The 12,154-nt window shown below is 38.0% G+C and overlaps 1 protein-coding gene across 9 annotated transcripts in view; it reads right to left on the bottom strand.

The window, feature by feature from the left end:
- The window catches only part of CERKL (CERK like autophagy regulator), a 145,101-nt gene that overhangs the window by 22,942 nt on the left and 110,005 nt on the right, over positions 1 to 12,154 (bottom strand). For 8 of the 9 annotated variants that reach the window (XM_074399392.1, XM_003921805.3, XM_074399390.1 and 5 more), the window contains 6 exons: positions 11,305 to 11,482; positions 11,168 to 11,227; positions 10,450 to 10,475; positions 10,246 to 10,354; positions 7,360 to 7,456; positions 43 to 209 (listed from right to left, as the gene is read on the bottom strand). In XM_074399392.1, the coding sequence (XP_074255493.1) occupies positions 43 to 209; positions 7,360 to 7,456; positions 10,246 to 10,354; positions 10,450 to 10,475; positions 11,168 to 11,227; positions 11,305 to 11,482 (637 nt within the window). Of the gene's footprint in view, positions 1 to 42; positions 210 to 2,181; positions 2,281 to 7,359; positions 7,457 to 10,245; positions 10,355 to 10,449; positions 10,476 to 11,167; positions 11,228 to 11,304; positions 11,483 to 12,154 lie in introns of those variants that run through there. The other variant, XM_074399388.1, reaches the window with a different exon arrangement.

The raw sequence follows: 12,154 nt of genomic DNA, 5'->3' as shown, positions 1-12,154 counted from the left end.
TTTACTGGTTGACATATAAAGCAGTGAAATAATTAGACTTACCTAATATGGACTTCTGATGAAACTTCCATTAAATCGCCATCTACATTCCAAGGGAACCCATTTTCTGAAGCAGTTTCATCCTCCTCCTCTGGATTATATCCACTGGTATTTCTTGGATGAATTTTTACTTCCTCAACAGTGTAAGTCTCAACAAATGGAAAATTAAACTAAAAATAAATACAAATAATCATGATACTTGCTTTATTTCTAGCTACTAACACAAATTGAAGTTCACTGCACCCTCTCTCACAATGCATGTGACATGCATGCTGACATTTTTATAGCTTTGAGACTATGAACAGGGATCTCTGCTTTCTTTGGGAGAACGAATCTCTCATCCGAAGTCTTTTGGCTTCTTTTAGATCTAGCATCTAGAAATCTTTTATGACAAGTATTTGTAATAAAACAAGATTTGTCTTCCAAAAAAAGTGGAGATCTGTGAGAAGCTGCATATAATAATGATATTGTAGATTTTTCCATTAAAGATCATCTTTAATACTAGCCTGTAGATACAGAAGACATAATCTGTAGAGTTTTCAACTTGTCAATTAGTTTAGCTAACATAAAGCAAACTAATGCAAGTTTCACACTTGGAATTTAATTTGGAAGAATATAGGTGTAAACTTCTGAAGATAAAATTGGAAGTACATCTTCTTTTAAAAGAGAATGGAACAGAACAGAGGCCTCGGGGGCAACACCACACATCTACAACCATCTGATCTTCGACAAACCTGACAAAAACAAGCAATGGGGAAAGGATGCCCTGTTTAATCAATGGTGTTGGGAAAACTGGTTAGCCATGTGCAGAAAAGAGAAACTGGACCCCTTCCTAATACCTTACATTAACATTAACTCTAGATGGATTAAAGACTTAAACATAAGACCTAACACCATAAAAAGCCTAGAAGAAAATCTAGGCAAAACCATTCAGGACATAGGTGTAGGCAAGGACTTCATTACCAAAATGCCAAAAGCATTGGCAACAAAAGCCAAAATAGACAAATGGGACCTAATCAAACCCCAAAGCTTCTGCACAGCAAAAGAAACAGTCATTAGAGTGAATCGGCAACCAACAGAATGTGAAAAAAGTTTTGCAAGCTACCCATCTGACAAAGGGCTGATATCCAGAATCTACAAAGAACTAAAACAGATTTACAAGAAAAAAACAAGCTCATTCAAAAGTGGCAAAGAATACGAACAGACACATTACAAAAGAAGACATCGATGAGACCAACAAACATATGAAAAAATGCTCATCATCACTGGTCATTAGAGAAATGCAAATCAAAACTACATTGAGATGCCATCTCATGCCAGTTAGAATGGCAATCATTAAAAAATCTGGAGACAACAGATGCTGGAGAGGATGTGGAGAAATAGGAACACTTTTACACTGTTGGTGTGAGTGTAAATTAGTTCAACCATTGTGGAAGACAGTGTGGCAATGCCTCAAGGACCTAGAAATAGAAATTTCATTTGACCCAGCAATCCTATTACTGGGTATATATCCAAAGGATTATAAATCATTCTACTATAAGGACACATGCACACGAATGTTCATTGCAGCACTGTTTACAATAGCAAAGACCTGGAACCAACCCAAATGCCCATCGATGATAGACTGGACAGGGAAAATGTGGCACATAAACACCATGGAATACTATGCAGCCATCAAAACGATGAGTTCATGTCCTTTGTAGGGACATGGATGAACCTGGAAACCATCATTCTCAGCAAACTGACACAAGAACAGAAAATCAAACATCTCATGTTCTCACTCATAAGTGGGTGTTGAACAATGAGAACACATGGACACAGGGAGGGGAGCATCATACACTGGAGTCTGTCAGGGGGAAATAGGGAAGGGGGAAATAGGGGAGGGACAGCAGAGGGTGGGAAGTTGGGGAGAGATAGCATGGGGAGAAATGCCAGGTATACGTGAAAGGGAGGAAGGCAGCAAATCACACTGCCATGTGTGTACCTATGCAACAATCTTGCATGTTCTTCACATGTACCCAAAAACCTAAAATGCAATTTAAAAAAATAAAAAAAGAGAAAGCCAATCAAATATGGATTTTCACAGCTGTTTACTTGCCCCATTCCTACTTTAACAATGAACACAAGTTGCAAGATCACTGTTTACTTACTGACCACTATAGAATGGTGCGAGGTAAACTTCAACTTGCATTTTTTTCTTGTTTGCCTAAGGAAACTATACTGAAAAAGCACTATGATTTTCTGAAACAAAACATAACCAAATCACTTTAGTGGAAATACATGATTACTCATTTCAGTTTTCAGATAAATGACAGGAGATATATTCCTAATTAAACATCTACATACCTTTTTCCCCTTTTCCACTTATAAACCTCAATGAAACACATAGTTTTAAAAGGTGACAGAAACCTATTATTTTTCCCAGCACCCATATTTTACATATGTAGATACCAAGGTCCAACAGACTTTCCAGCTTATACTGTATAGTAAACAGTTAAACGGTAGACGATCTGATCACATCAGCTGCTGTGACTAAGGTACTGAATTAGAGAGCCCCAAGCAAAACTGTTTGACAGTTACTGCATTAGGCCTCCCACCTCTGGTGTAAAGCGGTGGCTACATGCCTCATCCTTGTAGAATTATCTGCATAATCATTCATATTAGAGATTGTGTTTTAAATGTTAACAACTGGCTGTTATGGGCTAAATTATATCCGCACCCCACCCCCCAAAAATAAGTTCAAGTCCTAACTCCTGCTAACTGTGAATGTCACCTGTTCAGAAGTAGGGTCTTTGCAGATATATCAAGATGAAGTCATTAGGGTGGGTCCTAATCCACTATGACCAATGTCCTTAGGAGAGAAGAGTGCCAAGATGGCAGAGACTGCAGTGATGCAGCTGCAAGCCAAGCAATGCCAAGAATCGAGAGCCATCACCAGTAAGTCTGTTACCTTAAATCAGCAGTTGTCATGTGCACACCTCACAAAATGAAGGTCTAGCCATCCTTCAAATGCTTTAACTGTGAAGCCACAGACATTGTTAAGTGGGACTTTAGGGAGCCAACAGTTTAGCATCAAGTGTGAGGGTATGTTTGGGGCATGGGGAGAAGTAAACAGTTCCAATTGTGAAACAGGGAAGTGCCATGATGGTGCAAGCGTGTTCAATGCAGGAAACAAGCGAACAGGCTCTGGATGTTGGGAAAACTTTCCATTTGCATTGAGTCTTAAAGAACATGGAAGATTTAGCCTGGAGAAGAAAGTCTGGAGAGACAAAGCATTTACAAAATGAGAGGCATGCCATGGTCAAGCAACTACACAGAATTCAGTGTGACTCCTACGGGCGAATCATGCCCCTTAGCCCTCAAGTTCCTGTGTTAAAATCCTTACCCTCTATGCCTCTGAATGTAACCGTATTTGGAGATTAGATGTTTAAAGAGGTGATTAAGCTAAAATGATGTCTTCGGGCCCTCATCTAATGATGTGTCCTTATAACAAGAAGAAATTTGGACATAGAAAAAGGCATCGGGGATGCACAGAGGAAAGACCACTCACTTGCAGGTGCAGTGAGAAAACAGCCATGTGCCAGCTGGAGAGAGAAGACTTGGGAGAAACTAAACCTGCGGCCATCATCTTGCAGCTCTGGCCTCCAGAACCATGAAAGAAATACATTACTGTTGTTGAAGCCATCTTTTCTGTCATATTTGTTATGGCAACGCTAGCCAATGAATACAATGCCGAAACACTGGGATTGTGGTGCAGAGTGGTAATAAGAGGTGGGGTTGCAACACAGACAGGGACCCGAATACAACAGCCCCATGTTCCAGACTGAGGAAATTCCATATTCTGACAATAAGAGAAAGGCAGTGAAGAATTAAGCAAAGAGAAATCCAACGCATGTCTTAGAAAAAGGTTTCTCTAAAAGGAGGTATAGAAGACGAGACCAGAGAACCCGAAGGCCGAAAGGCATCTACTGTAAGAAAGGATTAAAGTTTGAATCAAGGTGAGAGAGAAATTTTAGAAACATTTAAGAAGAGACCAATAGAACAAGTTAGGGGACTGGTAGTGAGGAATGAGGGAGATGGAGCCGAGTCCAGAGTAACCCGGATGGGTAGAAGCTGGTGCCACTAACCCATGCAGAGCAATGCAGAAGGGGCAACGTTAGGGGGAAATGTCAGCTGTGGACATGTTGACCTCAAGATGCCAGTGAGTTTTAGAACCTCTGTAGCATACAAGAAGCCAAAGAGGTCCTGCAGATCAGACGAGATGACAGAACCCTTGAGAGTACATGATGCTTAGATAGCTGAAAAGTGAGGGGCAATGAGACCATCCAGGAGAGGGTATCCTGAGAAGACGAGGGGGCTGCAAACAAATCCGTGGGAAGCACTCACATTTAAGGTTTTAAACTCCCTACTAAAAACGGTCACAATGAAAGAGAAAAGTGTGGACAGTGAGTGGGGGCAAAGCAATAGGATGGAGCTGCAAGGACTCTGGAGGATAGTGTTCACCCTCCATCTAATTTCACACGGAGATGAAGAAGGCAGCAGGAGCCACCCCGCACATGGTGGTTTCAATCAGTTTTATAGTGTTATACAGTAACATTCACTTATTCAACCTGGTAAACATGGTTCAGAGAAGCAGATGTTACTCTCCCTAAACTGAATTGCCACATTTCCCTTCCTGAATAGCAGCACTGCTACAAATTATGCAGTAGATATGATCTTACATAGATCTGATTGTCATAATCTTACAAAATGTATATAAATTCACATTTTTAATGTCACCAGGAAGGAAAGAGCCTAAGTACACACACCTGTGTGGATAACTAATGAATCAAATTAACATTCCTTGAAAACAGTCACCCTGGGAATCAATCTGATTATTATTACTATATACACTATACAAAATATACACTATACAAAATATTTTAGAATTTTTATTTGCAAAAAATAAAAGCAATATGGATTTTACTTTTTGAAAGTTGATAAATCAGCGTTAAGGCTAGTGAATCTCACACAGGCAACAGTTTCTTGTATCAAAAGCAAGATATGCCTGGTGGAGTGTATGAGAAAATATGATACATTCTGTATAACATTATCTCTTGTAGAAAACATTTTCTTTTTTCTTTTTATTTTTTGAGACAGAGTCTCACTCTGTCACCAGGCTGAAGTACAATGGCACCATTTCTGCTCACTGCAGCCTCCACAACCCGGGTTCAGGTGAGTCTCCTGCCTCTGCCTCCCAAGTAGCTAGGACTACAGGCACGCACCACCACACCCAGCTAATTTTTGTATTTGTTAGTAGAGACTGGGTTTCACCATGTTGGCCAGGTTGTTCTCAATCTCTTGACCTCGTGATCCGCCTGCCTCAGTGTCCCAAAGTGCTGGGATTACAGGCATAAGCCACCGTGCCCGGCCTAGAAAACATCTTATCGATATATGTTTTTGTTATTTTCTGTATATCTGTCCTTATTATTTATTTATTATTTTTTTTTTAATGAGACGGAGTTTCGCTCTTGTTACCTAGGCTGGAGTGCAATGGCGCGATCTCGGCTCACCGCAACCTCCGCCTCCTGGGTTCAGGCAATTCTCCTGCCTCAGCCTCCCAAGTAGCTGGGATTACAGGCACGTGCCACCATGCCCAGCTAATTTTTTGTATTTTTAGTAGAGACGGGGTTTCACCATGTTGACCAGGATGGTCTCAATCTCTTGACCTCATGATCCACCCACCTCGACCTCCCAAAGTGCTGGGATTACAGGCTTGAGCCACCGTGCCCGGCCTGTCCTTATGTTTAAGGTAATCATTGCTTTTAAAATCAGAAGAAAGGTATATTGACTTTAAAAAAAAAAAAAAAAAGTTTACAAAAGAAACTTGCCCCATGGGCAATTTCAAAAGAGACCTTCCATAAACAATTTGTGCAACACACACCTCCCTAACATAGTTTCTCAGGGGTACATTAATAGGTTAATATGTACTTAAGTTCTCAAATAGGGGTACATGAATGAGGTTAATACTCACTTCTCATTTAATAGAAAAGGGTTCAGAAAAAAATTCTACCAAGGTAATGATACTTATCTCAAGGAACACGGAATTTTGAGTGCTTTAAATTATTTTCTTGTTTCTGTTTTCTACCTTAGAAACAGCAATGAATATATACTGCTTTGGGTTTTTTTAAATTTGGTTTTAATGTTTAGAAATTTAGTAAAATATGAAAAGGCATATATTCCTTTGAAAAATAATAAATCTCCATATTTCCCCCAAACACACATAAAATTGTTACATAGGCTCACAACCTACATTGTATCTGCTCATCTACTTTGATATATAAGGAAAGTGAGACTGTATCTAATTTTCTTTTATGATTTAAGTTCCTAAAAACAGCCCAGCTAGTTGCTCAATACATGAGGATCAAGTAATGTTATAGACAGATCAAACTTCTTAAGAATGGCCTAAGAAAGTCTGAAATTATAATGAGGCAAAAATGGAGAGCCTTGCAATGGCTAAGGTACATAAGCAAGGTTCAGCTGCCAGTCATTGGCTGAGTTTACTCTCCTCCTCCTCCCATCTGTTCTCTCCCAACTACATCCAAGTACCATTTTAAACCTTTAAGAATGTGTGAAACTATAGGGTTTTACAACCATACTCACGTACTTCAAAGACTCACAATTTCAGAAATTCACATATTTCTAGGATCATTTTCCGAATAATTAGGTCAAAATATCTGCCAAAATTATGGGGCTTGTAATAGTTATTGTTTGTTTCTCTTTAAGGCAAATCATTTAATTAGAAATATGTATCTTCACACATTCTCATTGTAAATAAATATTTGAATAAAAGGGTTACATTTTTAAATACATAAAATCTATTTCAATCAATGAGCATAGGCAGATATGCAAACAGATGTCAGGAAAATCTAAAGATTGTAACTTTAGAGAGTCTGCCGCGGTAATATCGAGAAGGCTAAACTCTCAAATTTCAATACTTTTCATTCTGAAGAATGCCCTGAGTATGTAATTTTATCCTTAATTTATTTCACATTGCAACATAACATTACATTTTCAATTTTATCTTTGTGGTTACATATACATCACCACTAACATAACCACTAACCCATCGTTCGAAAAAGGCCAATCCATATTAATACTGGTATATGCTTTTCAAAATTTGGATGAAACAGATCAGAAAAAAAGATTAATATATTCAGCAGAACATAAGGTCTTCTTATGAGGCAGGACTCGATGTAAACTCTTGCAGCATCTCTCTCTCGCTCGCTCTCTCCATGATTAATAGCTTTGTGAATAAGTAACAAAAATAATTTACTATACCTGATTTTTTACACTGGCATATCTTTTCAGGTGCTTTATAAATTCTGACCGGGAAGTGTTTCGGGCAATTATAAGAGCCATACTTCCATTATTTAACCTGAAATTAAACATTTGTGTTAGACATTAAGAAGTTTAATAAGATAGTATACCAAAAATTATGACATACTGTTCCTTATATAAAAGTACTGGACAGGATAAATCATCACCATGTTTCATTTACCTGAAGTTCATAAACCATATCTTGCTATTATTTTTTAAATGATGCAGGCTTTCAAATGAGTTTTATTAAATCACTGGCTTCCTGCTCAATACACTCCCACATTAGAGCATTTTACAAAACAAACCATCATGCATCCTACTCACATATCAAGACATAATTTAAAATCCAATGTAATTAGAAATTCTAAATATGAAACTATGTTTTTAAAAGATGTATTATAGAATAGTTAATATGCAGAAGTGATGTAACAAATAGCTCAACATTTTCTAAAATCTAGTGTGATTTAAATATTTATTTATAGACACAAGGTCCAAATGACATAGGAAATGAAATAAATCAAAGTGGCCTTTGGATGGATGAAATGGAGTGAACAAATGCTGCCACACATGTTCAGTTAAATGACTGAACATTTTAATCTTGCATAACTGTTCCATCCAATAAAAGAGACTGAAAATTCAGAGGTGTGATTTAGTGCCAAAACAGCCACTCACAAATGCATCGAGCTATAGAAGGCAGTTTGCAGAAATACATACAAATGACTTTTAGCTTGATTTCAGTGCAAACATGAAGTTAATCTAAGAATAACAACAACATAAGAAAGAGCTCTTGGTATCTTATGGAAGCTTAGGTTAGAGCTATAAAGGACCTTAGAGATTATCTCATCATTTACTCATTCCACATAGAAGGAAAAGACAACTCCAAGTTTAAGTGATTTGTTCAAAGGCACACAGAGAAAAACAAAATGGTCATCAGCACCAATACTCTGTGCTCACTAGTCCTTCCATCACGCCTCTTCTTCCCAATTAAAAATAAATAGCACCAAAATATTAATGGTAGCATTACTGTGCATCGTTTATTTTTTTAATTGCATAATTTTATAAACATTAAAAGCATTATCCTATGCCTGCTTTGCAATATTTACTTAAAATAGAAACACAACTTACATGGCTGGCACTGCATTAAATGTTTCACATATATGAACACACTCAATTTTAGAATACATAGAATATAAAAATATTAGTTCCTATCAGCAATTTGCATTGAGATATTTTAACATAAATTATTATTTATCATGGTGCAGGAAAAAGCAGAAAATGAAGTCTCCTGTTCAATCATCCTGATTCATCAGAAGCTACATTTCTGAAAAATCTCTGGTCAACCGAGGCTTGATCTAAAGGCCTTTGCAAAGATGCCATGTTGTGATTATAAACCACAGAAGAAATCTCTAATTAGTCATCCTTTTCTGAAAAATTCATCAATACCAATTTAAGCCTGGAGAGTCAACAGTGGAATTCCAGTCAAGCTGAACATTTATGAGTGGCTTTGAAGGAGCTATGAATCAACTGCTCCCAGAAAAGCAGGACTATGCTCCCAAGAAGGTCCTTGAGCAAACGGGGTTAGATATCCATTGCTTGGTCAGCTAGCCAAGTCTTCAAGTGTAGTCAGGGAAACTACATTAGGACAGCACATAGCTATCTGGGATTTCTGAAGGTGTGTGGGGAAACCAACCAGGCTCAATTTCTAAATCACACAAGATACAAAATACTCCTTACAAGTTTTAGCACTAGATGTTATTAATGAGGACTTTACCATCTGAGTTTTCAATATCCAAGTTTGTAGTTTCTCTTTTTTCTTCTCTGACTTAGAGTATTTCCCTGTTTATTGACTATATTTTACAACATTCATAATCCTTTCTCCTATGCTCTACAGGATTGGATTTAGGAAAGAAATATTTTCAGGCCCATAATGGACAGCTGTTTAAGAAGAATGTGCAAGAGAAGGAATGCCTATCCTATGGATAAATTTATACATGTAAGATGTTTTATATTTCATTCAATTGAAAATGTGGGCAGGAGATTCTTGTGCACTACTATTCACATTAAATAAAACTGAAATGTTTCCTTTGACTAAAAGTATCTGATACAGTTTGGCTTCATGTCCGCAATCGAAATCTCATCTTATAGCTCCTATAATTCTCATGTGTTGTGGGAGAGACACCATGGGAGATAATTGAATCACGGGGGTGGGTGTTTCCTGTGCTGTTCTCATGATAATAAGTCTCATGAGATCCAATGGTTTTTAAAACAGAAGTTTCCCTACACAAGCTCTCTTTTCTTATCTGCCTCCATGTGAGATTTGCCTTTCACCTTCTACCATGATTGTGGGGCCTCCCCAGCATCGTGGAACTGTAAGTTCATTAAACCTCTTTCTTTTGTAAATTACCCAGTCTTGGGTATGTTTTTATAAGCAGCATGAACACAGACTAATGCAGTATCAAATATACATATGTGGGCTTTTCATGCTAAGGATATTTATGTTTGCATTAAAGTTGGAAAGCAAAGGCAGTCACAAAAATATCAGTATTTAATATAATGGTCTCAATAGCTAAATGAATAAATCAAGCAAAGTAGGCATAGGTTAAAATTCTGTCAATAAAACCTTAAAAATATTATTTTATCCTCAGTGACCTTAAATAGTCAATGATCATCTGCTAATTATTCCAGTTCAACAGTTCTTCTCAACCTGTGACAAATCCCTTAGAATCTCTAATATACAAAGAGAAACCACCTGTTAAGTTTCTAGCTAACCAATAGTTAGTCGTGTATACTGGAAAAAAATTGGTTTATAAGAAATGTATCAGTGATTCAATAAAAATGCTTACTCACCTGGTATTCGGTGCCAAGCCTCTAGGTGCCACTGAACACAGGCAAGGAATTGCCATAATGCTGACATTCAAGAACTGACCCTGGATCATTTGCCACTGATCATTACAGTCTAAAGGTAATGGAAGTGATTGGTTATTTTCCCTCACCAGAGCAAAATGTCAACAGAACCTGGCATAGTTCTCAAGGAGATGCTTTTGGACTCACCAGATTTGGGAGATCCCTGTTCCCTCCTAAAAGTAAGAAAACAAAACAAAGACATAAAACAGGTAACACACACACACACACACACACACACACACACACACACACACAAATCTATTAAATATGAGAAAATCAGAGAACCCATCATTACATATATTACTTTCTTAATTAGATAGTAAAACTATGTGTACAATTTTGTTGCTGCCAACATTATAATGTGTTGATTCTTTTAAAGGTAAACTAGTATTATAAGGAACAATAATTTTCTATTTCTTTAAAGACTATAACCCTTTTTTAATATAGCTTTAATATTCGTATTACAAACTAGACCAAAACTCTCACGAGGGACAAAACTGTATGTTTTGCTCATTTTTTAGTGCATTGTTGTATCCAGAGTGCCTGGCATATAGTAGTCACTCAATAAACAGTGAAAGGAAGGGGAAAGGAAAACAGAAAAGGGGAAAGGAAAGGAAAGGAAAAAAAAAAGGAAAGAAAAGGAAGGAAGAAAGAAAAGAAAAAGAGGGAGGGAGGGAAAAGAGAAAAAGGCTGATGAGTGGTTGTTTGCTTACGAGGATCCCTAGGAGTCTATAATTCTATATTCTTTAGTACTGTGTTAGAAAAATAATCAAAGATCCTAAGTCTGATCAATTGTTTATGTCAGAATGTTTTCTGCTTTAAAGAAAGATATAGGTTATCTGTATTACACTGAGTTTTTACTTACCTTTCTTGCACATCATCAGAGCTGTTAAATGGTAAAAATGATATTTCACAGTCTTCTGGCCTAAAATATAATGAAATTTGCTATTAACAGTCATTGACTCTGGGATACAAAATTTTTGGTTTAAGAAAAAGACTTACTTAAGTTTTGCCAGTGCCTTAACGACAGCAAAATCTCTCCTTTGGTTAGGGGACATCCATCGATATTTTTCTGCCAGAGCCAAAGTTCTTCCACCAAAGCCAAACATGGCTGAGAACCCAAAGCGAAGAAGCTTTCCAGTGGTGCTGAAGGTGCAGACATCGACCAGCTGTACCTGCCCTTGAATATTATATTAAACATTAGTGAGTACAGTAGGACTTCTATCAAAACAGCAAATGTAAGACAGCATATTCACTGATTTATAGGAGAATATCTCAAGGTACTGTAGACCAGGCATCCCCATACTGCAGCCCCCCGAGTCCATTTATCCAGCCCCCCGCCGCACTTCAGGAAGGTGGTGGTCAGTGAGAGGAGCACAGTATGTGGCGGCCCTCCAACGGTCTGAGGGACAGTGAACTGGCCCCCGGTGTAAAAAGTTTGGGGACGCCTGCTGTAGACCATAAACATCCTCACTTTCTCTTAAGCTCCCTTTACCTATAACTACAGCAATTGCCATTTTTTTTTGAAATGGTGTTTCACTCTTGTAACCCAGGCTGGAGTGCAATGGCACGATCTCGGCTCACCGCAACCTCCGCCTCCTGGGTTCAGGCAATTCTCCTGCCTCGGCCTCCTGAGTAGCTGGGATTACAGGCACAAGCCATCATGCCCAGCTAATTTTTTGTATTTTTAGTAGAGACGGGGTTTCACCAAGTTGACCAGGATGGTTTTGATCTCTTGACCTTGTGATCCACCCGCCTCAGCCTCCCAAAGTGCTGGGATTACAGGCTTGAGCCACCACGCCCGGAAGCAATTGCCATTTTTAACTTGTTCAGGTATTAGTAAAGAAAGTCA

This window comes from Saimiri boliviensis, chromosome 5, assembly GCF_048565385.1.
Source record: "Saimiri boliviensis isolate mSaiBol1 chromosome 5, mSaiBol1.pri, whole genome shotgun sequence".
Classification (NCBI taxonomy): domain Eukaryota; kingdom Metazoa; phylum Chordata; class Mammalia; order Primates; family Cebidae; genus Saimiri; species Saimiri boliviensis.
The sequence above is the reverse complement of the archived record's forward strand: the minus strand, read 5'-3'. Positions and strand labels throughout refer to the sequence as shown.